Source organism: Molossus molossus, unplaced genomic scaffold, assembly GCF_014108415.1.
Source record: "Molossus molossus isolate mMolMol1 unplaced genomic scaffold, mMolMol1.p scaffold_m16_p_14, whole genome shotgun sequence".
Taxonomy (NCBI): Eukaryota; Metazoa; Chordata; class Mammalia; order Chiroptera; family Molossidae; genus Molossus; species Molossus molossus.
This window is the reverse complement of record NW_023425349.1, coordinates 6,288,178-6,312,129: the sequence shown is the minus strand read 5'-3', so window position 1 is coordinate 6,312,129 and position 23,952 is coordinate 6,288,178. Positions and strand designations below refer to the sequence as shown.

The following is a 23,952-nucleotide window of genomic DNA, read 5'->3' as shown; positions in this document are numbered from 1 at the left end:
TTTGTTCAGATATAGTGGGAGGGAGAGAAACATCGACGTGGAAGGGACACATCGAGTGGTCGCCACCTGCATGACCAACCAGGGCCGGGGACAAACTGCAACCGAGGTACGTGCCCTTAGTGGGAACCGAACCTGGGTCTCTCCGGACCACAGGCCGACGCTCTAACCGCTGAGCCAAACCGGCCAGGGCCCAAACTCTTCATTAGCAGTGAAGTACATCCTCCTCCTTACAAGAGAGACTTCTGTTATCCCCAAATTACAGATGAGGAAAGTGAGGCCAGGTGCGCAGAGAACCCAGTCTGCCTCACTGAGCCTCCACTGCAAGCCTTTGGCGAGGTTCCCAGAGGAGCTGTGAGTCCCGCACGATGGCCCCTCACTTTCCTGGTGCATGTCTGTCCGTTGCGGGGCTGCATCAGGGGAGGCCAGAGAGCCAGTGGGCTGAATCTCCACCGTATTTCCTATATGGTTTCACCTCACTTTCTCCCAGCCTAACCCTGTGAGCGTCGTCCTCCCAGCATCAGCTTGGTGAGGCTAACTTCTCCCCTGCCCTCCTAGCGAAGCTGAGACCAAGCAGCTAGCCCCAGCGGGTAACCCAAGAAATAAAATTTGAGTCTGGGCCAAGGCTCCTAAGAACTGAGCTGTGTCCCTGCACTCAATCCTGAGACACTCTGTCCCTTTGCCATTCAGAAAGCATCATTTCCGGGAAGGCCAGTGGCAGATTTTCAGTAGCTGCAGCCAGAACGGCCGTCAGCAGTTGAGCGTGTCTGCTAGAGGGGTAGCTGTGCATGCTGTTCTGACCCCTGGCCTCCACTATGCCAGCCTAACTTGAGACGCCCAACATCCTAGGCCTGGAGGTGGGGAACAGACCCCTTCTAAGATCCCCCTTATCTTCTACTTTCCTGTGAGCTGCAGGTGAATCTACACACTCCCTTCCATGATCCTCCCAGGACCTAGGGTTTCAGAGCTGGGAGGGGCCCAGATAATTCCCGGAAGGCCTCCTCCACCTTTGGAAGGCAAAGCCAGTCAGGGACAGTCTGGTGTGCAGAACCCACAGATCACCCTGCATTTCCCCTACCTAGATAATGCTGGGGGCCCCTGGAACTTTAGTCACAATTAGTGGTGGCACCTGGGCTGGCACTCAGGTATCCATATGTCTGCCTGGCTTCTTTGCCTAGACACTCCTTGAATTCAACTCTGGGTACCTGGTAAGCAGCCAGCCCCAGTGTGGGGGAGCAGTAAAAGCCTTGAAGGAGATCAGAAAGGGTTAATCCTAGATTCACTGGGAAGATGGACTCAGGGACAGAGGCAAGGGCTCCTCCAGGATCCCAAGTCAGGGGGCCTGAAAAGATGGGGGTTTAGTCTGGAGGGGGCCCGGGTGTGGCAGGGATTGAGTATTATCTGGGTAGGGAATGGTTAAGTCCTCTGGGCCTCCCATGCTCTATGCAATCTCCTCCCCTCTTGACCTTTTCCCTCTCCAGCACTGCGTGCAGCCTCCTCCCCTCCTGACCTTTTCCGTCTCCAGCACTGCGTGCAGCACAGAGAACTGCCTGACTGTCCAGCCTTGTCCTCATGGCCCATCTGAACCCCGAGCAGCTCCAGAAGGTAGGGGCCTGCAGGGTTGGGGTAGGGAGGGTCAGGTAGTAGTGGGAAGACCCTCTGGACAGAACGGAAAGTACTTCCTAGTCCTGAGAACTCAGCCCCACCCCCCTGCCATTTTTAATAGAAGAAACTGAAACCAGAGTGGTTGATTCCCAACCACGACCTCTAACTTCTGTACACAGCCTGGGGTGTCCAGACCGCAGGGCCAGGTGGGATGGGAATATGTGCATATGTGACCAAAACCCATAATAAAGCACTAGGATTAGCCAGCCCCAGCTCAAATCTGGGCCTGCGATTTGGGGGCAGGGCCAGCGCCGGGGTGATTGTCTCCCAGAGCCGGACTTGTGTGCCAGAGTCCAACGTGCTCTCAAACAAAAGCTTAACTCAGGGGAATTAGAGTGACACAGTCCTTTACGTAACATAACCTTTGTCGTTTGTTCCTGATGACAAGAAAAATACAGAAGAGCTCAAAGAGAACATTTTAAACCACCCCATAAAATTCTTACACTGTCACAATATTTTTAATATATAGCCGTAGAATCTTTAAAAGGTCCATCATAGGCCGGCCTGTTTGGCTCATTGGAATGGGCGTCGTCCCATGGACTGAGAGGTCCCTGTTCAGTTCCTGATCAGGGCACATGCCAGGTTGCAGCTCGATCTCCAGTGGGGGGCATGCAGGAGGCAGCCCATCTATGTTTCTCTCTCACAACGATGTTTTTATGTTTCTCTTAAAAAAAAATTATACGGTCCATCGTAATAGCTTTGGCTTATGCTTATTGAGTGGGTGCCATATGCCCAAGTTCTCACAATGGCTAGGATACTTACTAGTTCGTATTTGTTTTTTTTTTTTTTCCCCCATCAGGAACATATTGCCATGTCAGTAAATATTTTCCTTTTTTTTAAGTAAATATTTTTCTACCACATGATGTTTTTCAGTTATGTTGTGTTCTAGACAGATAGACTGTCCTTTATTGAACAAATCCCCTTGTGCTGAATGAACATTTAGGTTATTTCTGATTTATTGCTGTCATTAAACAAGCTTCAGTGAATTCCCCCATACATTCATCTTTGCTCCCCTATTTGCTAATCCTCCAGCCTTTTTTGTTTTTTGTTTTTAATCCTCACCCAAGGATATTTTTTCATTTATCTTCAGATAGAGCGGGAGGGAGGAAGAGAGAGCGAGCGAGAGAGAGAAACATCGATGTGAGAGAGACACATTGATTGGCTGCCACCTGCACAACCCCAACCGGAGCCGGGTGGAACTGCACCTGAGGTATGTGCCCTTGGCCGCAATCAAACCCAGGACTCTCTGCTCTGCGGATGGACGCTCCAACTGCTGAACCAAACCAGCCAGGGCTGTATTTTTTTTTTTTAAATTCTCACCTGAGGATATGTTTAGAAAGAAGAAGGGAGAAAAAGAGAGAAACATCCATCGATTGTCTCCCTTACATGCCCCAACTGGGGATCGAACCTGCAACCTAGGTATGTGCCCTGATCAGAAATCGAACCCACAACCTTTTGGTATATGGGATGACACTGACACTCTGACCAACTGAACCACCTGGCCAGGGCTCTCCAACTTCTTTTCTCAAGAGTGCTAGCAGTGTGTTTACAGAATCACACAGGTATGCACAGTTAGCTGTGGATGACCCAGTTCCCAGAGGGGCTGTTTTTGGCTTGATTCTGAGATGAGGATTAAGTTTCTATCACGCAGAGCTGTCCAGAGACTGAAGAGCTCATGGTGGGTGGTCATGAATGTCCCCAACATGCTGTTGGAAAGTAGAACTGAGCATCCATGGAGGAGGGAAAAGCGGGGGTGGGGTGCGGTGGTGGTGTCAGAAATTGGGAATCAGACACTTCACAGTGGATTCAGTAGGTGACTTGCGATGGCCCTATTCAGGTTAAGACTGTATGTGCAAACATGCAGATATTCTTTCCTTATCTCCGTAGCCTCAGAATAAGAGGACTAGAAGCAAATCAGAGTAAGCCATGAGTTTTTTGTTTTTTGTTTCTTTATTCCTCACCTGAGGATATTTTTCTACTTATTATCAGATAGAGTGGAAGGGAAGAAGGGAGGGAGAGAGAGGGAGATAGAGAGAAACATCAATGTGATAGAGCCACATTGACTGGTTGCCTCCCTCACGACCCAACCAGGGCCGGGGACAAAACGCAACTGAGGTATGTGCCCCTGACCGGAATCAAACATGTGACTCATTGGTCCACGGGCCGACGCTCTAACTGCTGAGCCAAACCGGCCAGGGCACGCCATGGGTTTTAACTCCCCACTGCACTCATGATAAAGCCCAGCTCCTTGCATGGCCTGGCCCCTGCCACCCTCGCGCCTCCCTTCTATCCCAATTCCTGGTGTGTCTCCAGCACTCCAGGGCTTCACACATCCTGCTCCCTCTGTCTGGAGTGCTCCCCCTATCTCTTCAGTCCCATTATTCTGCTGGTCCCCTTTATTTTTTATTTTATTTTTTTTAAATTTATTTTCCTTTATTGATTTTAGAGAGAAAGGGGAGAGGGAGAGAGAGAAACATCGATGAGAGAAATCATCGACCGGCCGCCTCCTGCATGCCTCCCACTGGAGACCAGGCCCACAACCTGGGCATGTGCCCCAACTGGGAATCAAACCAGCAACCTCTTGGTGCATACATGGGTTGACACTCAACCACTGAGCCACACCGGCTGGGCCCCTTTAAATGTCGCTTCCTTGGAGCTGCTACCCTGAGAACTCTTGTCCACCCCATCTGGTTTACATTAGACTCCTCTTCCTTTAGTTCTAGAACTGTCTTCTCCCTCTTTGCACTCAGCAGTTTGTGACAGTCTGTTCCCCTGTGTGCTGGTTGTTCCCTGTCAGCCTCCTTTGCTAGACTGGAAGCTCAGGGTGGGTGGGGGCAGGCTTCCTGGCTGGCTGGCTCCTCACTGAGTCGCTAACTCCTAAAACCGTGTCTGGTACACAGTCAACGCTCAATTTTGGTTGAATAAATGAATGAGGTTGTATTTCCCTGTGACCCAAGCCCAACTGGAAGGGAAGGCGGGGTCACCTTGCCTTTCCCTTTCTTCTTCCATTCTTCCAGCCAATACTGATTGCTCCTCATTGGGTGCCAGACACTGGCCAGGGTGAGGGACAAAGCAATGAACAGAAGACTTGATCCTGCTTTTCCACAGTTTGGGGGAGGGGGTCCAAGCAGTTCACATAAAGAACGTCTGAGGGCCGGGGGAAGCCCGTCTCCTTCTTTCCTGCAGTTCCAGGAGGATGGATTCCTGGTACTAGAAGGATTCTTGTCAGCAGACGAGTGTGTGGCCATACAACAGAGGGTTGGTGAAATAGTGGCCGGGATGGATGTCCCTCCCCACTGCCGCACAGAATTTTCCACCCAGGGAGAGGAGCAACTGTCAACCCAGGTAGGTACCTGGGCAGGTGAGGATGTGAGCTGGTCTTTGATGGGGGGCTCAATCCCCAGCCAGAGCAGCAGCCTGGAGGCCCAAGGCTCATTGTGGTAACAAATCAGGCCCAAAGCCTTCTGTGTGCCAGGCTCCAGGCTAAATGCCTTACATGCAGATCTCCTTCACTCCTCACTGTGAATGTGTAAGGTAGCATTACGGTCCCCATTTGACAGGCAGGGGAAATGGAGCTTCGCTCGCTTGCCCCAAACCATAGGGTTAGTTAGCCATCAATAGAGCAAGGATTTGAACCCAGATCTGTCTGATACCAAAGCCATACTGTTTGCTGCTCTGCACCACTTCTTCCATAGTTCTCCAGTCACAAAGGCCTCCTGGTGGCCAGTGACCCAAAATGAGCCAAGTGATTCTAATGGGCCCGCCTGTGTAGGGCTTATCCCCCAATGAGACTACAAACTGCTCGTTTCCCTCTAGTGACCTAGTACGACTCAGCACAGTTTGAGATGGGGAAGATGAGACTTGGAGATTCTCCCACACAGTTCTCTACTCAGCCCCCAAGCCCACGCTGTCTGTGGTCCAGGCCCACTAACGGGCCTCACACTTACGGTGAGGAGCTCCTGCCATCTGGTGGGCACAAAGGGAATCACAACGACCCAAGCCATACAGCCAACAGGTCAGGAACTTTAGAAGGAAAAAAAGGGTTAGTCCTGGCTGGTTTGGCTCAGCGGTTGGAGCGTGGGCCTGCGGACCAGAGAGTCCTGGGTTCGGTTCCCGGTAGGGGCACATACCAAAAGGAAAAAAAAAAGAAAAAGGGTTACAGAATGATAATTTCCTCTAGAAAGTTAATTTGTCAGCATCCCAATGGGGAAAGCAGATACAGGGTTCCTGTGTCTGGTGTCCCTCAAAGGCTCCCAGGAGTGAGGGAGCTAAATCCTGTGCTCTTTTGAGAATGCTCCAGAGACCAGTGAGGGGGCAGGGGGAGGACGGGAGAAACAAGTCTATATATCTTGGTTTACAGTGCTTGTGAAAAGCTCGGCACAGTGCCTGGTACTCAGTAAACCCTCAATATTCACTACTGATCTTGTGAAAGACTTTGAAATTTATAAAAAGATGAGAGGGTGTCCTGTCTAGTTCCCCCAGCTTACCTTCCTCCCACCTCTCATTGCCTTTGCATTATTTTACAACTCTAAGTCGTATAGAATTGATTATTATGCACATAAGATATTTGTCTATAGAACTAAATGTGAACTGGGTCTGGCAGAATGCAATTATTATTCAGTGCCCTGTACTGATTACAATTATTCAGAATGCAATTATTCTTTTTTGTTGTTGTTGTCTTTTTGAGAGTATGTGCCCTTAGTGGGAACCAAACCCGGGTCTCTCTGGTCTGCGGGCCAGTGCTCCAGCTGCTGAGCCAAACTGGCCAGGGCCAGAATGCAATTATTCTTATTGCTCTGTAGACAGATCAGTTTTGCATTGATTTGAACATTCATTTCAGCATTCATTATTGCCCACATGTGCATGGTTCAGGGAATTCTCCACTGAATATCTTACGGGTTCCCCTGTGAATTATTATTTTTAATGTTTTTAATGATTTTAGAAAGAGAGAAAGGGTGAGGGAGAGAGAGAGAAACATCAACCGGCTGTCTCCTGCACACCCCCTACTGGGGATTGAGCCTGAAGCCCAGGCATGGGACAATGCTCAACCAACTGAGCCACACCGGCCAAGGCTTCCTTGTGATTTAATGAATTAAGTAAAATCTTTGACACATTTAGCATCATTACCTTCAATATTATTATCAATTATGTTTTCCTGACCTGTTTTCCTCCCTCAACCCTGGTGCAGAGGAGCTAATAATGTTGGGAAAAAAAACTTTTTGTTTTTAGCGGGAAGGGCTTTGAAGAGGCCAGGCAGGTCACCAAGTTGAGCCACACAGACACACATGAGGAAGTGTCAGGGCAGTGCCCCTGGGAACCCAGGTGGGGGGGTTGGTGCCACCCAACTCCACTCATGCTGCCATGCAGGAAGGTAGGGATATATATAATGGTGGTCAAGGGTGGCTAAAGCCACGGGAAAACATGGGGCATCTTTCTGCATCATCATTTTCATATAATGCTAAGAAATTTAAAACATGATATGAAAATTAACATGGAGAGGTTATTAAGAAAGCAGAAAGCTTTGGTCAGTTTGGCTCAGCGGTTAGAGCATTGGCCTGCGGTCTGGAGAGACCCGGGTTTAGTTCCTGCTAAGGGCATGTACCTTGGTTGCAGTTTGTCCCTGGCTCTGGTTGGGTTGTGTGGGTGGCAACCACTTGAAATGTCCCTTTCACATCGATGTTTCTCTCTCTCGATTAGTACTAGCTTATATTTTCAAGCATTTAGCCATGCCTTTGCCAGGTGTTTTCCATTTAGCAGCAATAGTAATAATAATAATAAAAGCAGATGTTCACATGTCACTTAACCTTACTCCAAGGACTGTTCTAGTGCTTTATACATATCTACTTGTAATCCCTACAACATCCTATGAAGATAGGTAATTAATAGCAACTATGTTTTATGAGGAAGTTAAGCCCAGAGAGGTTCAGTAATATGGTTGTGGTCATACAGCCAGTCAGTGGCAGAGCTGAGATTTAAACCCAACTATTCTAGCTCCAGGGTCTGTGCTCTCCACTGCTATACGATTCAGCCTCTACCTAAAGCCTCCAACAATACTGGGGAGGTCAATTCTGTTATTATTCCCCTTTGCAGATGAGGAAACGGACGCTTTGAAAGGTAACACAAGTGGCCCAAAACTATCTGGGCAGCAGGCCTGTTTGGTTCTTATGCCTGTGTTGTGAACATACCATAGCCAGTGTGAGTCGTGTCACTTATTAAGAGGTTTCCAAGAAATTCCATGCTTGTAGCTTCTGGCTGTGCTTCCAGGTACTTGGGGTTCGGTTCACTTCTGCCTCAGGTCTGAGGCAGTGGACAGGTCTGAGAAGCACCAGTAGGGTCTATAGCCCTGTGGAGCATTTGAGTTTTCTTCTTTCCTCGCCAGGCCCAGCTCTGACCCCGTGATACCCTCTCAATCCCTCTGATGTTCCCCCTCCACAGGGCAGCTCAGACTATTTCTTGAACAGCGGCGACAAGATTCGATTCTTCTTTGAGAAAGGTGTTTTTGACAAAAAAGGTTCGTAGCTGGGGCCCTAGAGTTGGGGGTGCGTTGGACTCGGGTATCTGCCCTCAGGGCTTGGGGGGCACTGAGGTCAGCTACCCAGGGGAGGCTGTACCCCAGCTCTTCACCTTTATCTATTCCTTGTGCCACAGGAAATTTCCTGGTCCCTCCAGAGAAATCCATCAACAAAATTGGCCACGGTAAGAAGGCACCTTGATGAAGGGACCTGGGTAAACAGGCCTGAAGAATTTAGGGGGGTTACCTAAAGCACACAGTAAGTTAGTGGCCCCGCAAATGGCATTTCTGACAGCAGTGCCCCCTCTTGCCCTGCTCCCCTGCATCTTATGATGCTAATCACATGGCACTGGGAACAGGGGTCCACAGAAACCCCACACACAGATGGGCACATGCAGACCCCTCAGTTGCCCTGGCCTGGGGATGATCCAGGCCCTGGCCTGGGGGACTCCTGGGTCCCACCGCTCCCTGGAGCCTGCTTAAGGAGCACCTACCATGTTAACATGGTCCCTGTTCTGAGTTACCCAAACCAAGCTAGGAAACTCTCTCTCTCTTTTTTTTTTTTTTCAGGACAATGCATTATAATTTATTTTGCAGACTGCTTATTATTATTTTTATATCCTCAACCTAGGATATGTTTTTATTGATATTTAATTTTTTTTTTTTATCCTCACCCGAGGATATTTTTCCGTTTTTGTACAGATAGAGGGGGAGGGAGAGAGAAGAAGGGAGAGAGAAACATCGACGTGAAGGGACACATCGAGTGGCTGCCACCCGCACGACCAACCAGGGCCGGGGACAAACTGCAACCGAAGTACGTGCCCTTAGCGGGAACCGAACCCGGGTCTCTCCGGACCGCAGGCCGACGCTCTAACCGCTGAGCCAAACTGGCCAGGGCTGTTTTTATTGATATTTAGAGAGAGGGGGGGAGGTAGAGAGAGAGAGAAACATCAATGTGAGAAAGAAACATTGATCTGTTGCCTCCCGTACTCACCCTGACTGGGGATTGAACCCACAACCTAGGTATGCGCCCAGACCTGGAATCAAACTTGCAACCTTTTGGTGGATGGGATGACACTCCACCCAACTTAGTCACCCAGCCAGGTAGTCACCAGGCCAGGGATAGACTGCTTGTTTTTTTAATCCTTTTAAAATATTTTTTTTCCATTTATCTTCAGATATAGTGGGAGAGAGGGAGGGAATGAGGGAGGGAGAGAAAGAGAGAGAGAAACATCGATATGAGAGATACACATCTACTGGCTGCCTCCCGCTTGACCCGACCAGGGCCAGGGACTGAACCGAAACTGAGGTATATGCCCTTGACTGGAATTGAACCTGCAACTCTTTGGTCTGCAGGCCGATGCTCTAACTGCTGAGCCAAACTGGCCAGGGCTAGACTGTTTAGTTTTAAATCTGAAGTTATATCATGGTAGCTTTGTAAAAAAAAAAAAAAATGTCATAAAATACATATAACATAAACTTTACTATTGTAACCATTTTGAAGTGTACAATTCAGTGGCATTAGTACATTCAACCCTCGCTTTTTAAAAAATTGAGGTATAATTGACATATAACATTTCAACCTCCACCCCCAGCTCCATCCCCAGTCCCCTGCTTTTTGTAGTAACAACATAGCAAATAATGAGAGGAGTGCTATTCAGTGCAGGCCTGGGCTGTGGTTGCACATGAGTTAGCCCTGGGAGTCCTAGGCAGCCTGGGAGGCAGGGCAGAGGAGGACACTGAGGCTCACAGGAGAGAAGTCACATAGAGTAAGTGGCAATACTGAGAATGCTACCAAGTGATGTGCCCCTTGGAGCCCTTTGTCCTCTGAACAGTGGGAAGTCAGGACTGGAGTGATTCTCAGATGTCTGGAAGGACAAGAATAAGGTTGTGGGTGGGATGGGACCTAGGGTGGGGTGAAGTTGTCTGTGGGGCCCACTCCTTGGTTATAAATAGCAGAAAGCTTTATGCACAAAATCGGTGACATGAGGCCTGAGTTTGGATGCCCAGGGGCTGGGGACTGGCCCATTAGCCCACCTCTGTCCTACAGCTCTGCACGCTTATGACCCTGTCTTCAAGTGTGTCACACACTCCCCCAAGATGCAGGTGAGCAGAGGTGGGGGCGAGGGTGGGCGGATGGGCCAGATGTGAGTGTGACTAGGCTGGCAGTGTGACCTCTGCCCTCTTCCAGGCGTTGGTCAGAAGTCTAGGCTTCCAGATGCCTGTGGTGGTGCAGAGCATGTACATCTTTAAGGTAAGCTCCCCAACCTCCTCAGGCCTCAGTTTACCCTCTGTAAAATGGGCAGAGTGCTCGTACCAAACTCCTCCTTACAATGGGACAAAAGCTGCTTCCCAAAAAAGTTATTGTTAAGTTGGGGGGAGAACATGTCAAATCGGTCTTCTCTGGCTAAGGCACCTGGCACAGTTAAAACGTGGTGGTAGGAGGGAAGGGGATCCCTAGGACTACCCCCTCCCATTTTTGGCTATTGAAATGCTCTGCTCCCAGCTTTCAAGACCCCATTCGGTACCACCTCCTCCAAGAAGCCTTCCAGCTCCCTTGGGAAGAGAGGGACTGCCCTGGGTCCCAGCCTTTCCTGCTGCCCCTCACTTCTGCCTCGTGTTTCATTAGGCATGTCCATGGTCAGACTGGGAGTGCCCTGAAGGGCAGGGTGGTTTTTCTCTTTGCAGCCTTCCTGGGCCTGGCACACAGTAGGTGCTCAGTAGATGGGTGCTGATAGAAAATCCTGGGGAACAGCTCCCCACAGACTCAGAGTGGCCCCTTTCCAATCCTGCCCTCCCCTGGTCTCATCTAGCCTTCTCTTTCTTGCAGCAACCTCACTTTGGTGGCGAAGGTGAGCCCAGAGCGGACTGAATGCCCAGCAGAGGCCATGGTGGGAGATCTGGGACATTAGTGGTTGTTGGGTCTTCAGAGGGAGGGAGGGCACTTGCCGAGATGTCCATAGGCCAAGGAAAAGAAGCTACCTTCGTTGCTTCCTGGAACAGTGGAGTAGGAGGGTGTCCGGAAGGCCTTGGCACAGTAGTTCTTGAACCTGGATGCAACTCCTAACTAGTTAAAAATACAGATTCCTGGCCCTGGCCGGTCTGGCTCAGCGGTTAGAGCGTCGGCCTGCAGACCAGAGAGTCTCAGGTTTGGTTCCTGCAAAGGGCACATACCTTGGTTGCAGTTTGTCCCCATGTGGGTGGCGACCAATCAATGTGTCTCTTACATCAATGTTTCTGTCTCTCTCTCTCTCCCCTTCTTTCTCCTTCCTGCTCTATCTGAAGATAAATGCAAAAATGTCCTCGGGTGAGGATTAAAAAACACCAAAAAACAGATTCCTGAGCTCCATTCCCTGAGATCATGAGTCAGTAGGGCTGCCAGGGCCCGGGAATCCTGTATTCTTTTAAAAAAATATGTTTTCATTGATTTTTTTAGAGCAAGAGGGAGAGAGAGATAGAAACATCCATGTGAGAGAGAAACATCAATCATTTGCCTCCTACCCACCCCCTACTGGGGGTTCAAGCCTGCAACTCGGGCATGTGCCCTGATCATGAATCGAACTGAGACCTCTGAGGTCCCACTGAGCCACACCGGCTGGGCTTAATTTTTTTAAATGCTCACCTGAGGTACGTGCCCTTGACCAGAATTGAACCTGTGACTCTGGTCACAGGCCAGCGCTCTAACCGCTGAGCCAAACAAGCCAAACCGGCCAGGGCTGTTTTTTTTTTAATCCTTACCCAAGGATATATACACATATATATTTTTTATCCTCACCCCAGGATATTTTTTTTACATTTATCTTCAGATAGAGCGGGAGGGAGAGAAGGAGGAAGAGAGAGAGACACACACTGACTGGCTGCCACCCACACAACCCCAACCAGAGCCGGGGACAAACTGCAACCAAGGTACATGCCCCTAGCGGGAACCGAACCCAGGTCTCTTTGGTCCTTGGGCCAACACTCTAACCGCTGAGCCAAACCAGCCACGGCAGGATATTTTTCTATTTATCTTCAGATAGAGTCGACAGGAGGGAAAGAGATGGGGAGAGAGAAGGAGAGAGAAAATACGTCGACATGAGAGGGACACATAGACTGGTTGCCTCCCACACAACCCCGACTAGGGCTGCAGTCAAACCACAACCGAGGTATATGCCCTTGGCTGGAACTGAACCTAGGACTCTTTGGTCCACAGGCCCACGCTCTAATTGCTGAGCCAAACTGGCCAGGGTTGATTTTCTTTTTTTTTTTTTTTATCCTCACCCGAGGACATTTTTCCATTTTTTGTTCAGATAGAGTGGGAGAGAGAGAGAGGACGAGAGAGAGAGAGAGAAACATCGATGTGAAAGGGACACATCGAGTGGCTGCCACCCGCACGACCAACCAGGGCCGGGGACAAACTGCAACCGAGGTACATGCCCTTAGCAGGAACCGAACCCTGGTCTCTCTGGACCGCAGGCCGACGCTCCAACCACTGAGCCAAACCGGCCAGGGCTGGCCAGGGTTGATTTTTATTGATTTTGTTTTTCTTCTTCTTCTTTTTGGTGGTGCGTGTCCCTAGTGGGAACCGAACCCGGGACTCTCTGGTATGCAGGCCGATGCTCAACTGCTGAGCCAAACTGGCCAGGGCTGTTTTTTTTAATTGATTTTTAATAAAGAGGGAGCGAGAGAGAGAAACATCTATTGGCTGCTTCCTGTATGCCCCCTACTGGGGATTGAGCCCACAACTCGGGCATGTGCCCTGACCAGGAATCGAGCCAGTGACCTCTTGGTGCATGGGATGACACTCAACCACTGAGCCATACTAGCTGGGCTGGAATCCTGTTTTTTTTGTTTTTTGTTAATCCTCACCTGAGGATATTTTTCCATTGATTTTTTTAGATAGAGTGGAAGGGAGAGAGGGAGGGGGAGAGAAAGAGAGAGAAACAACAGTGAGAAAGACACACTGATTGGTTGCCTCCTATATGACCTCAACTGTCACCTCTGGGGATCAAACCTGCAATCCAGGTACATGCCCTTGACCGGAATTGAACCTGTAACCCTTCAGTTCAGGTCTAAGGGCTGACGCTCTAACCACTGTAGCCAAACTGGTCAGGGCTGGAATCCTGTAGTCTTAACAAATTCCCTGGAGGACTGACTCAGCAAAAAAAAATTGGTCTAATTCCAAACCCTTTATGGCCTCCCTCATGGGCAATTACCCACTTATGCTCAAATACTCACAGTGACAGGGAGCCTACCCACTCACAGACAGCCCATTCCTTTCTTACACTAGCCCAAACTGGCCACCTTGTGACCACGTCCTCTTCTCGCCATTCAGTCAGAGGACAGTCTCTCTGACTGGATGGCCATCCCCTCCCCAAGTCCAGCACTTCCATTCAGCCATTCCTTCTCCAAATGTTTTGGAATGCTCACCTTTAGGACACTTTCCTCTGGACACTGTCGGAATTGTCAATGCCCCTCTTCAAGTTTGGTACTCAGAAACACACAATTCCCCAGGAAGGCTGAGGCGAGACCCCCTTTACTTGGTTGTTACAGACAAAGGTCCTTTGGTCAGTGGTCCTCCATCCTGGCTGGGCCCCAGCATTATGGGGGGGTTATTTATGATGCTTGGTCAGTTGTGCTTCCCCCCAACTTTGTGCTCAACTCCCCAGACTTACACTTATACTGGGTGAATCATCTGGTACTGGAGGTGCTTGTCCCTAGTTAAGGACGATGGCTTTAGTTACCTGGCTGGAATTAAACAATAGCAGCTGCTTTTTAGCAAGTAATTACAATGTCGGTCCTGCACTGGCACTTTTCACACATTATGGACTCCTCCAGCGATCCCACGAGGTAGGTTAGTGTTGGGGCCACTTTACAGTTTTAGGACATTGAAGCTTTAAGAGGTAAAATCTCTTGTTCCGAGTCTCCAGGCCAGGAAGTGATGAAATTCTAACTGATCATGGGCAGGCTGGGCCTGGAGGGCTCTGAGATGATTGGGGAGTGGGAAACAGGGCCAAGGCGAAATGGGGCCCGGCTCCTCATGCCCAGTGGGCTTCTGCAGTCACCCCTCACCAGGATGCCTCCTTCCTGTACACGGAGCCCCTGGGCCGCGTGCTGGGCATATGGATCGCGGTGGAGGATGCCACGCTGGAGAACGGATGCCTCTGGTTCATCCCTGGCTCCCATACCAGTAAGGACACCTGTCTCTCCCTGCCCACTCATACCCTACCCACCATGGAAGAGGGGCCTGGAAAAAAGAAAGGCTAAAGGCTCCATCTTGGTCTGCAGGTGGAGTGTCGAGAAGGATGATCCGGACCCCTCCTGGCTCGGTGCTTGGCATCAGCTTCCTGGGGTCAGACCCAGACTGGGATAACAGCCTCTTTGTGCCTACACCAGTGCAGAGAGGTAGGTGGGATGCAGAGGGCAGGAAGGCAGGGCCCTGTGGCCAAGCCCGTGGGACTCTGCTTGCTCTGACCACCCGCACCAGAGTGCTGTGAACTCCCTGAGTGAGAGGTCACTGGACACTGGGAAATTGGAAAGCAGAGGGACTAACAGCAAGGTCTCCGATCAGACTAGACTCCAGACTCTGGTATTTCTGGACTATTTGGGAAAATGATTGACTCTCTCTGAGCCTCCGTTTCTCCAGATGGAAAGTGGGGGAGTTGGTGAGATGTATCTAAGATGTTTACACAGAACCTGTGTGGCACACAGCAAGTGCTCCCAGATACCAGCTATTAGTGCCCTCTCTTCTTTTTGGAAAAGGGAAAACTGAGGTTCAACTCAGTATTCACTGGCAAGATCCCAGCTGACCAGCCCAGCTTCTGCCTTGTTCTGCAAACACCACAGAAGGGGATGCCCTTGCTAAAGCTTGCCAAGGGCACAGGCCCCAGCAGAAGAGACCAAGTCCTGGGGAACCAATGTCCCACAACACAGCCTCAGATCCTGGGGCACGCTGCAGGCCTCTGAGCTTTCAGGGATGAAAATGGGGCAGGGGGTGAGGGGGTTTGAATAGGCCATAAAACTGATTGAGAAAACTGATTGAGTCTTGGAGGGCCCTGTGTCCCTTCCTGACCTGCCGTGTCCCTGCTAGGGGCTCTTGTCTTAATCCACGGACAAGTGGTGCACAAAAGTGAGCAAAACCTCTCCGACCGCTCACGCCAGGCCTATACTTTCCACCTCATGGAGGCCTCTGGCACCATCTGGAGCCCAGAGAACTGGTAGGTAGCAGGGAGGGGGTGTCCCCGTTTCCTAAAGATCCTGGAGGCTTGGGGGAGCAGTGATACTGACATTTTAGGGTCGTTTCCTCTTGTCTTCTGCAGGCTCCAGCCAACAGCTAAGCTGCCCTTTCCCTCACTGTATACCTAAAGGCTCCTGTAGGGCTAGGCACTGTCCCCTCCCCGGAAGCTGTGGGCTGCAGACACCGGCACCTCACCCGACCGCCCAGCTGCAATGGGGAAGTCACATCTCTCCTGAGCTTTCTTTCTGCTCGTGTCTGTGCCCCTTGGCCCTGCAGAAAGGCAGGCAAGAGGTGGCAGCCGAGCAGCAGGAGCCCTCCCCCCTGCCCCAACACAACCACCCTCTAGAGGCAGCCTCTCAGCTACAGAAGGGTTCTCTCCACTTCTCTGCCAGCTTCTTACTCTTTTCCCCTCTCAACAGAACTCTATTACGGTGCAAGACATTGAATAAAAATGACTTCCGAATGCAGTTTCTCTATCCTTCTTTCCCAAGCAGACATAGGGCCCTGTTGAAAATCATCCCGGGTTGCCCTGGTCGGTTTGGTTCAGCGGTTGGAGCATTGGCCTGCGGATGAGAGTCCCTGGTTCGGTTCCCACTAGGGGGCACATACCAAAAAGAAAAAGAAAAAAAGAAAATCATCCCGGGTTGATCCAGTGATCCCACTTCTAGGAATATACCCTAAGAAGCCTGAAACACCAATCAGAAAGAATATATGTACCCCCATTTTCATAGCAGCACTATTTATAATAGCTAAGATCTGGAAACAGCTCCAATGTCCATCAGTAGACAAATGGATAAAAAAGCTGTGGTACATATACACAGTGGAGTACTATGCAGCTGTAAGAAAGAAAGATCTCTTATCCTTTGAGATGACATGGAGGGACCTGGAAAGTATCATCCTCAGCGAAACAAGCCAAACAGAGAAAGACAAGTATCATATGATCTCACTTATTTGTGGAATATAAAGAACCTAACAGTCTGAGGAATGGGGTAGTCCCAGTGATGTGGAAGTGGGGTACAGACAGACAATCCCCAGAAAAGGGGGTTGGGGGAGGGGAAATAAACCACAGAACTTGTATGCATGAACAATGGACATGGACAATAAAGCTGGGGACAGGGCAGGGAGGGAGGGTGAGGGGGGAATCAGTGGGGAAAAAAGAAACAATTGTAACAAAAATAAATTAATTAAAAAATTAAAAAAAAAAATCATCCCGGGTACCCCAGCCCTGCCTGGTGAGGCTTGCTGTTTTCCTAACAGCAAGTCACATTTAGTAGACACTCACTCACTGTGCCAAGAGCTTCACATGTTGTATCTCAGTGAGTCCTCACACCAATGGACCTCTTAAGTAGGTGCTCTTACTATCCACGTTTACACATTAAGTGACCTGTTCAAGTCATACAGCTGTTTGGTTGTTCGAGCTCAGCCTGATTCAGAGTCTGTGCTTCTAACCTGGGGGAGGGGGAAATACAATTAGGGCTGGGAATCCAGTCCAAGATTCTGGTCCTGGCTCTGTGACCAAGTAGCTTTCTGGTTTCAGGCCAGGCCCTTCCTCTTTCTGGGCCTGATGGAGGGCCTCCATGGGTCCCTCCTGTTTGGGCATGCTTGGTAGGGGCCCAGACCTTTTAAAGGAACAAATAACAAATCTAGAACCTGTGTAGCCAGGGTCTGGCCCAGAGGTTACAAATCAGGGGCTACTAGCTTATTCCAGATCACAGATGTGTTTTTGTCTGGGCCTTAGCTTTTTAATAAAAACCTTTTAAAATTGGGCAATTTCACATAACAATAAGATTTCCAGGCTTCCTTGAAAGAACAGGTCAACAGCACTGGGCCTATAGTCTAGCATGCTGACGAGTGGCTGGAGCTGCCTCCCTAGAGGTACGTGTGCTCTCTGCATCCCACTTCCCTCGTTCTTCTTCATTGCATTACCTGAGTTTGTGATCTCAATTTCCAGCTCCCGCTGTGTGCATGGACAAGCCAAGGCCCAGGAGACAGAGAGCCCTTTCCAAGGCCACACGGAGTTGAGGCAAAGCTGCTGCTCTTACCCAACAGTTCGCGACCTCCTTAACCAGCGGAAGGGAGTCTGAGAGAAGGGAAGGGTTTGTAAAGTCTCCTTTGAGCCCCTCAAAAATGTCTCAATACTTTTCTGAGGAAAAGGACATGGCAATAATTCCATGAGAACTTAGGCCTACTAAGGCCAGAAGCCAGGCTAGGCCCCTCCCTGCCGGGCTGGGTGAGAAGTGGGGAGAAACTTGCTCCTCTTCCTCCAGCCCTTCTGCACATGCAACAAGCCTCCGCTTCAGCTCTTCCTAGCCCCAATGGGAGAAACCAGATGCATTTGGCTATTTTTCTCTTGGGTTCTCCTTTAAATAAAGCCAAGATTACTCTTTCTCCCAAGTATAACCCATTAAAGTATAACCGTTGGCTTCCTGCGAGGAGGACTGGCCTTGGGCAATAATGACCTTTCCCTTAATGATTGCTCATGATGTGTTGGCCCTGGGCTGAACACTGTCCACGCCTCACCTCAACAGATCCTCACAACACCTTGTGAGGTGCAGGCTCTTATATTATTCCCATCTTGCCCATAGTGGTTAAGCCATTCGCAGTTAAGAAGTGGTACAGCCAAGGATTCACCAGTTTAGTTTGACACAGGACCTAAAGTGTTAACCATTATGCAATATGGCCTCCACTGTCCACTCTGGCACCCTCTGAGCATTGCAAGCTGAGAGGGTGGCCCACAGCACTCAAATTCTTTGAGTTGTTGCACTATCCTTCACGCCTCTTGTTTTTTAATATCAGTAAAACTAAAACCAGGAGAGCTTTAATTTTTATTTTGAATCTGAATCAACTGAAAAATCAAATCTGCTTCTCACCCCTTGGCTCCTCATGCCCAAGTTGCTGGCTGCTGTTGGGACAATTCATCCTTCCCATGTCCCTGTTTCCTCCATCGCTGCTGCACAGCAGCTAGGCCATCAGCAATATCAAGAGGTAGAGAGGCAAAAGGAGATTGTCTATCTGTGTAGTGTATGCTTCTAGGAGGGACACTGTGCTGATGGACCCCAAAATCCAAGCATAACTTTGGTTTAGATCCACTTCGCTGTCAAAGATTAAGATCAGAGCTACAGAAATGATCTGGGCAAATATAGATGTCATGGTCCCCTCAAAAGTCTTTTTGGTTCCAGGCCAGCGGATTTCCCCCATGGTGCTGCCAAAGATGGAGGCCATAGTGTCACCCACACCCACAGCCAGGACGCCAGCATAGGGGACTAAGGCCCTTGCTCCTCCCAAGCTACCCTTCTGTGTGCAGGGTCTGGGGACTAGCCAAATGGGAAGAGACATGCCCAGCAGCAGGTAGATGTGTGTCAGGATGAGCGGTCCACTGTCTCGTTCATCCAGGAAGAGGGAGAGGAGGCTCCGCAGAGTGTGGCCTAGGGGCTTAATACGGAAATAGCGCACATATTCTAGGAAGATGAAGACTGCCAGACATAAAGTGGCTGCCACGTAGAGCAGTGGTCGGTCAAAGATGATACCTGGGATGTAGGTGGCTACCACAATGAGGTGGAAATACTTCCGGGTAATGGTGGAGGCCTGGTGCTTCTTGGATTCAGAAGATGACCGCTTGGCATTCTGGTACAGTACCACCAGGCAGGCAAAGGTGGCCAGCAAAGACCAGTAGGCTAGGAGGTAGATGCGGGTTTCCGTCTGGAAGAGGAATTGAAGAAGCCAGAGCAGGGGATTCCTGCGGATGAGCCAGTGCAGCCAGGGCAGGACCACGCCAAGGCCCAGCACACAGGTCATAAGGTGGAAGAAGATGGAGGAGGCCCAGGTGCCTGAGTCCATGAAGACAAAGAGGATGCTGAAGAAGATGCCCATCAGTACCATCCCTATCACTACCACCAGCAGGAGAAAGTCCACTGGGTCCCCCTGGCTTTCCACCACGGTAAGAGAGCGCTTGATAAGCTGGTTGAGCATGAAACTGATGCCACCCAACACCAGCAGTGCCTCCCCAGGGGTGAAGCATCGGGGAAGCAGGTACAGCAGGATCATGTTGAGGTAGACGAAGATCAACAGGACCTCCAGGACCTCGATGACCTCACCCACACTCAATGAGTGCTTCATGATATAAGTGATAACACATCCAGCCAAGCCCGAGATGACACAAGTGTTGGTGGGCACTGGGCGAGTGATGCCCAGTGCTAACACTGATGAGAAGAGGGCCACTGCCATGCCAGTGGCTGCCACCACAATTCCAAAGCGCTCGAAGTATGGGTTCCCAGCGGCCTGGCAGCGCTCTTTCATGACAAGTCCGATCAAAGGCATGACCATCGAAGCAGGCAGGAGGCCACTGTTTGCAGACATTCGGAATTGGAAGACAGCGCTTCCCTGTTGTAGCAGCCGGTCCCATTTGTACTGGACGTAGAAAGCCTGCACTGCGAGAGCCACGGCGCACCACGAGTATCGGTCCAATACGGCTGCGTGAATGCTCAGTACCACTGCAAACACCACTGCCGCCTCTGCCAGCACCGACCCGCTCAGCGGAGCTCCGGTCCCCGGGGCCGGGGGAGCGCGCTGTCGAGTCATGTCTCTAGACCTGGGAACCGGGACAAACCGGGGTGACTAGGGTCGCCTTGGACTTTGTGCCTCAAGCCCAGCGAGGCAGAGAGCCGCAGCTTCACCCAGCCAGCACCTTCTCTCTTCGTTCTCCAGCTGCGAGGACGCAAGCTCCAGTGTAGGGCACTCTGTGAAGACTGGGAGCTGGTGCCTGGTCACCCTCCACCATCTCCCATCTACGGCGTAGAAGTTGCCACTCTGCCGCCCTCATCACAGCCACGGTTGTCCTAGCCGCGAGTTCTTAACCTCTCTGGGAGGCCGCCATGTTGGCCCCGCCCCGCCGTCACGTGACGAAAAGCCCCGTCCACGCGCCCGTTTGGAGGCGAGCGGTCACATGGGCACGGCTCTTGGGGGCGGGGCTAGGCCGCGCGCGCGCGCGCGAAGATGGCGGCTGCCGCCGGCGAGCCGTGTGTGAGGTGCGGAGCGGGCCGATTCGGCTGGGGTGGCTGTGAGGCGTGGGCTCGGAACCGAGTGGAAACCGGGCGGGAGTTGGGGGCGAGATGTGGCGGCGGTGGCGGGGCGAAGACTGGCTAGGTGAACGGGCGCCGAGAAGGGAGACGGTTACGTCCAAACGGTCCCCGCGTGCGCGGATCGGAGGCGACTTCTCCAAGAACGGGGTCCTTGCCTCAGTCCTTCCCTCAGCCCCGGCCTCGGGTCTCCTCACCCAGCCTCGTTCCCTTCCCTCTCCCCATGGGCGCGTCCCTCGCCCCCCCACCCCCTGCGCCGCGCTCTCATCCGGCGTGACGCCCCCACCCTGGCGACGCTCCCGGAGTCCCCAGGTGCTGTCTGAGCGGAGGTTCCGTGCCGGCCGCGCTGCTCCCCGCAGTCTCCGCCCGCTTTCTCCGCGCAGCCTTTCATTCATCCCCGTCTTCCTGTTCCCCGGCGGCGAGCCCGCGGCGGCCCGCGGCCCCAGGCACTGTCCTGGGCTCTGGGGACGAGGAGACGAAATGCTGGAGAGGAGCAGTGGTGACCGAGCGCCCCGTGCGCTCCCCGGGTTCCCCGCCCTGCGAGAGGCACTTTCTGATTCACAGACACTCCCACGAGCAGCTCAGAGCTAGCCAAGTGGTGGCGGGCCGGAGTCAGGCCGGCGCCGGCCGGCCGAAGCGCGAACCCCACCTTCCAGCTTCGGGTGTCTCCGTCCCCCTCCACCCCCTCCTCAGTTAGGCGTCCCCGCCCCGCACTGCTCCCCGGGCCAGCGGCGTTTCCTTGCGTTTGTGTCTCGTGTCCTCAACTCCCAGAAGAGCTCGTAGTAAGCTCTTGGTAAATGTTATAAACTGATCATCTCCTCTGAAATCACTTCCTTCCCTTAATCAGCTCAAGTGAGATGTTCTTTGGCATTTCCATTGATTACTCGGGAACTTGTGAGGACCGGCTTGCTTTTTCCTCCTCTGCTGTTTCATGTCGTCTCTTTCTCGCTCGCTCGCTCTCAATGTTTTTTATTCATGCTTAGAGAGAGGAGGGGAGGAGGAGAAAGGTAGAAACATCGACAGACACCGTTGACGGGCTGCCTCCTGCACGCCCCCTACTGGGGATCGAGGCGCGACCCAGGCCTTTGCCCTGACATGGAATCCACCAGCCGCCTCTCCCTGCAGAGGTGGATGCTCAACCACGGAGCCATAGGGCCGGACTTCGTGTCATCTCTTATATCAGGCAGCTTTGTGGTCACTGTACCCTCCTTTAATCATTGCGGAGCTTGGGTAAAGTTTAGCTCCTTCAGGGTAATGCATGCTCTCTCTTTTTTTTTCACTCTCACCCGAAGACAATAATTTTTGTTCAGACGGGGTGGGAGGGAGAGAGAGAAACATCGACGTGAAAGGGACACATCGAGTGGTTGCCACCACTACAACCCAACCAGGGCCGGGGACAAACTGCAACCGAGGTACATGCCCTTAGCAGGAACCGAACCCAGGTCTCTCTGGACCATAGGCCGACGCTCTAACCGCTGAGCCAAACCAGCCAGGGCTTAACAAAGTGTTTTGTACATTGAGCTTTTTGCTTTAGAGAATAGACAAAATAGCTGTGATATAGTTTAGTCCAGTCTGCTTTCTGTCATTTTTCAGGAGCAGTAGAGAACTGTGGACAATTCTGCTTGGCAGGTCAGCTCTGAGAGAACTGGTAAGTGGTAATGTTCTTGAGTGGGTTCTGGGGTTCTTTGTGTAGTTTGTTATTTTTGAAAACTGCCTTCTCGCCCTGGTCAGTTTGGCTCAGCAGTTAGAGCATTGGCCCTCGGATCGAAGAGTCATAGGTTCAGTTCAGTTCAGGTCAAGGGCATGTACCTTGGTTGTGGTTTGGTCCCTGGCCCTGGCCGGGGTTGTACAGGAGGCAACCAATTGATGGGTCTCTTACATCGGTGTTTCTCTCTTTCTCCTCCTCCGCCCCCCCACCCCACCTCACTCCTTCCTACTCTATCTGGAGATAGATGGAAAGGTATCTACGAGTGAGGATTAAAAACAAAACTGCTTTTCTCTTTGAAGTAGGAAGTAAAACTATATAAACATTATGCATTTCTCTCGCTGAAATGTGGTATCTCTTATAGTCTAGCTGCTAAAATTTTCTAAATCGCCACCTTTCTTTGTTCCTTACTGATTCTTTTTCTGAAAAGATGCCAGTGCTGCTTGATTGGTTGCTGAGGGTACAAATACTATTCTGATACCTCAGGCTAAAAAGATTCTCAGGCTTTTGCTCTGTTTCATACTTTACTTTTCTTCCTTTTTCAAGTAGCAAGCTTCTTAGGTCACAGAGGCTGTGGTCTCTAGGACATTTTCAAGTATATAATCAATAAAGGATAGTTCTTCAAATTGATCCTTGGGTGTTGTAACTCTGTGTGTTAAGATGACATTCAATTATTACTATTGTTGTTATTGTAATTAATGTAAGGAAAGTTAGATACTTTTAGAACCTTAACATTTTTTGATACGCCTTTATGTGATCATTTCTCTTCTAGGACTATATCTTTTATAAATTTTTAAAAAATATATTTTTATTGATTTTTAGAGAGAGAGGAAGGGAGAGAGAGATAGAAACATTGATGTGAGAGAGACACATTGATCGGCTGCCTCTTGTATGCCTTTCACTGGGGATTGAGCCTGCAACCTGGACATATGCCTTGACTGGGAATCGAACCAGCACTTCTCAGTCCATGGAACAACACTCAATCCACTGAGCTACACCCACCGGGCTTATATTAATAAGGAATTGCAGTCAGCTTAAGTGTATCTAACATTAGAAGAATGGTAAATAAATTATGATCTGGCCACTTGATAAAATATGCAACCACTAAAGGATTTTTATCAAGACTTTCATAATAAGGTTAGATCATTGTGTTAGAATGTTAAGCAAAGAAAAGGAGGCTACAGAATTCTCTATTCAAATTATTTCAACTGTGGGGAAGAACACTTTTTTTTTTTTTGGTACGTGCTCCTAGTGGGAACCGAACCCGGGATCCTCTGGTCCGCAGGCTGACGCTCTAGCCGCCGAGCCAAACCGGCCAGGGCAAGAACGCATTTTTTTTTTTTTTTCTCACCCGAGGACATGATTCCATTTTTGTTCAGATAGAGTGGGAGGGAGAGAGAGGAAGAGAGGGAGAGAGAGAAACATAGACGTGAAAGGGACACATCGAGTGGCTGCCTCCTGTACAACCCTAACCAGGGCCAAACTGCAACCGAAGTACTTGCCCTTAGCGGGAACGAACCCGGGTCTCTGTGGATCGTGGGCCAACGCTCTAACCGCTGAGTCAAACCGGCCAGGGCAAGAACGCATATTTTTATTTAATTTTTCCTTTATTGATTTTTGGAGAGAGAGAGGAAGGGAGAGGGGGAGAGAAATAGAAACATCAATGAGAGAGAACATCGATTGGCTGCCTCCTTCATGCCCCCCACTGGGGATTTGGCTCACAACCTGGGTATGTGCCCTGACTGGGAATTGAACCAGCAACCTCTTGGTGCATGAGTCGACG

General features: G+C 50.6%; 3 protein-coding genes across 8 annotated transcripts in view; 2 read left to right on the top strand and 1 right to left on the bottom strand.

The window, feature by feature from the left end:
* Positions 1–61: 61 nt before the first annotated feature.
* PHYHD1 (phytanoyl-CoA dioxygenase domain containing 1) lies at positions 62–15,849 on the top strand. 4 transcript variants are annotated; one of them, XM_036261750.1, is made up of 12 exons: positions 62–106; positions 1,479–1,602; positions 4,895–5,007; positions 8,098–8,173; positions 8,311–8,358; positions 10,224–10,279; positions 10,365–10,427; positions 11,004–11,025; positions 14,214–14,342; positions 14,441–14,557; positions 15,243–15,369; positions 15,472–15,849. In XM_036261750.1, the coding sequence occupies exons 1-12, from the start codon at positions 71–73 to the stop codon at positions 15,515–15,517; spliced, it is 957 nt and encodes a 318-aa protein (XP_036117643.1). In that variant the 5' UTR covers positions 62–70; the 3' UTR covers positions 15,518–15,849. The 4 variants fall into 4 exon arrangements, with proteins under 4 accessions (XP_036117643.1, XP_036117644.1, XP_036117646.1 ...); XM_036261751.1 differs by having other exon boundaries at positions 66–106; positions 1,523–1,602; positions 4,849–5,007; XM_036261752.1 differs by lacking the exon at positions 62–106 and adding an exon at positions 696–854 and having other exon boundaries at positions 1,523–1,602; positions 4,849–5,007.
* A 2,349-nt stretch (positions 15,850–18,198) lies between these two features.
* DOLK (dolichol kinase) lies at positions 18,199–20,272 on the bottom strand. The gene has a single exon (XM_036261265.1). It carries the CDS (start codon positions 19,965–19,967, stop codon positions 18,351–18,353), a length of 1,617 nt encoding a protein of 538 aa, XP_036117158.1. The 5' UTR covers positions 19,968–20,272; the 3' UTR covers positions 18,199–18,350.
* Positions 20,273–20,366: 94 nt separating this feature from the next.
* The window catches only part of NUP188 (nucleoporin 188), a 47,537-nt gene continuing 43,951 nt past the window's right edge, over positions 20,367–23,952 (top strand). For 2 of the 3 annotated variants that reach the window (XM_036260685.1, XM_036260684.1), the window contains exons 1-2: positions 20,367–20,413; positions 22,058–22,112. In XM_036260685.1, the coding sequence (XP_036116578.1) occupies positions 20,382–20,413; positions 22,058–22,112 (87 nt within the window). In that variant the 5' untranslated portion in view covers positions 20,367–20,381. Of the gene's footprint in view, positions 20,414–22,057; positions 22,113–23,952 lie in introns of those variants that run through there. The other variant, XM_036260686.1, reaches the window with a different exon arrangement.

What these genes read in the sequence shown, in the direction of transcription:
- DOLK (XM_036261265.1), bottom strand. Translation starts at nt 19,967, where the DNA reads ATGACTCGACAGCGCGCTCCCCCGGCCCCGGGGACCGGAGCTCCGCTG.
- PHYHD1 (XM_036261750.1), top strand. Translation starts at nt 71, where the DNA reads ATGACCAACCAGGGCCGGGGACAAACTGCAACCGAG. An exon ending in AGAGCATGTACATCTTTAAG is followed by an intron (nt 10,428 to 11,003) that starts GTAAGCTCCCCA and finishes TCTTTCTTGCAG; the next exon opens with CAACCTCACTTTGGTGGCGA. An exon ending in ACCTCACTTTGGTGGCGAAG is followed by an intron (nt 11,026 to 14,213) that starts GTGAGCCCAGAG and finishes GGGCTTCTGCAG; the next exon opens with TCACCCCTCACCAGGATGCC.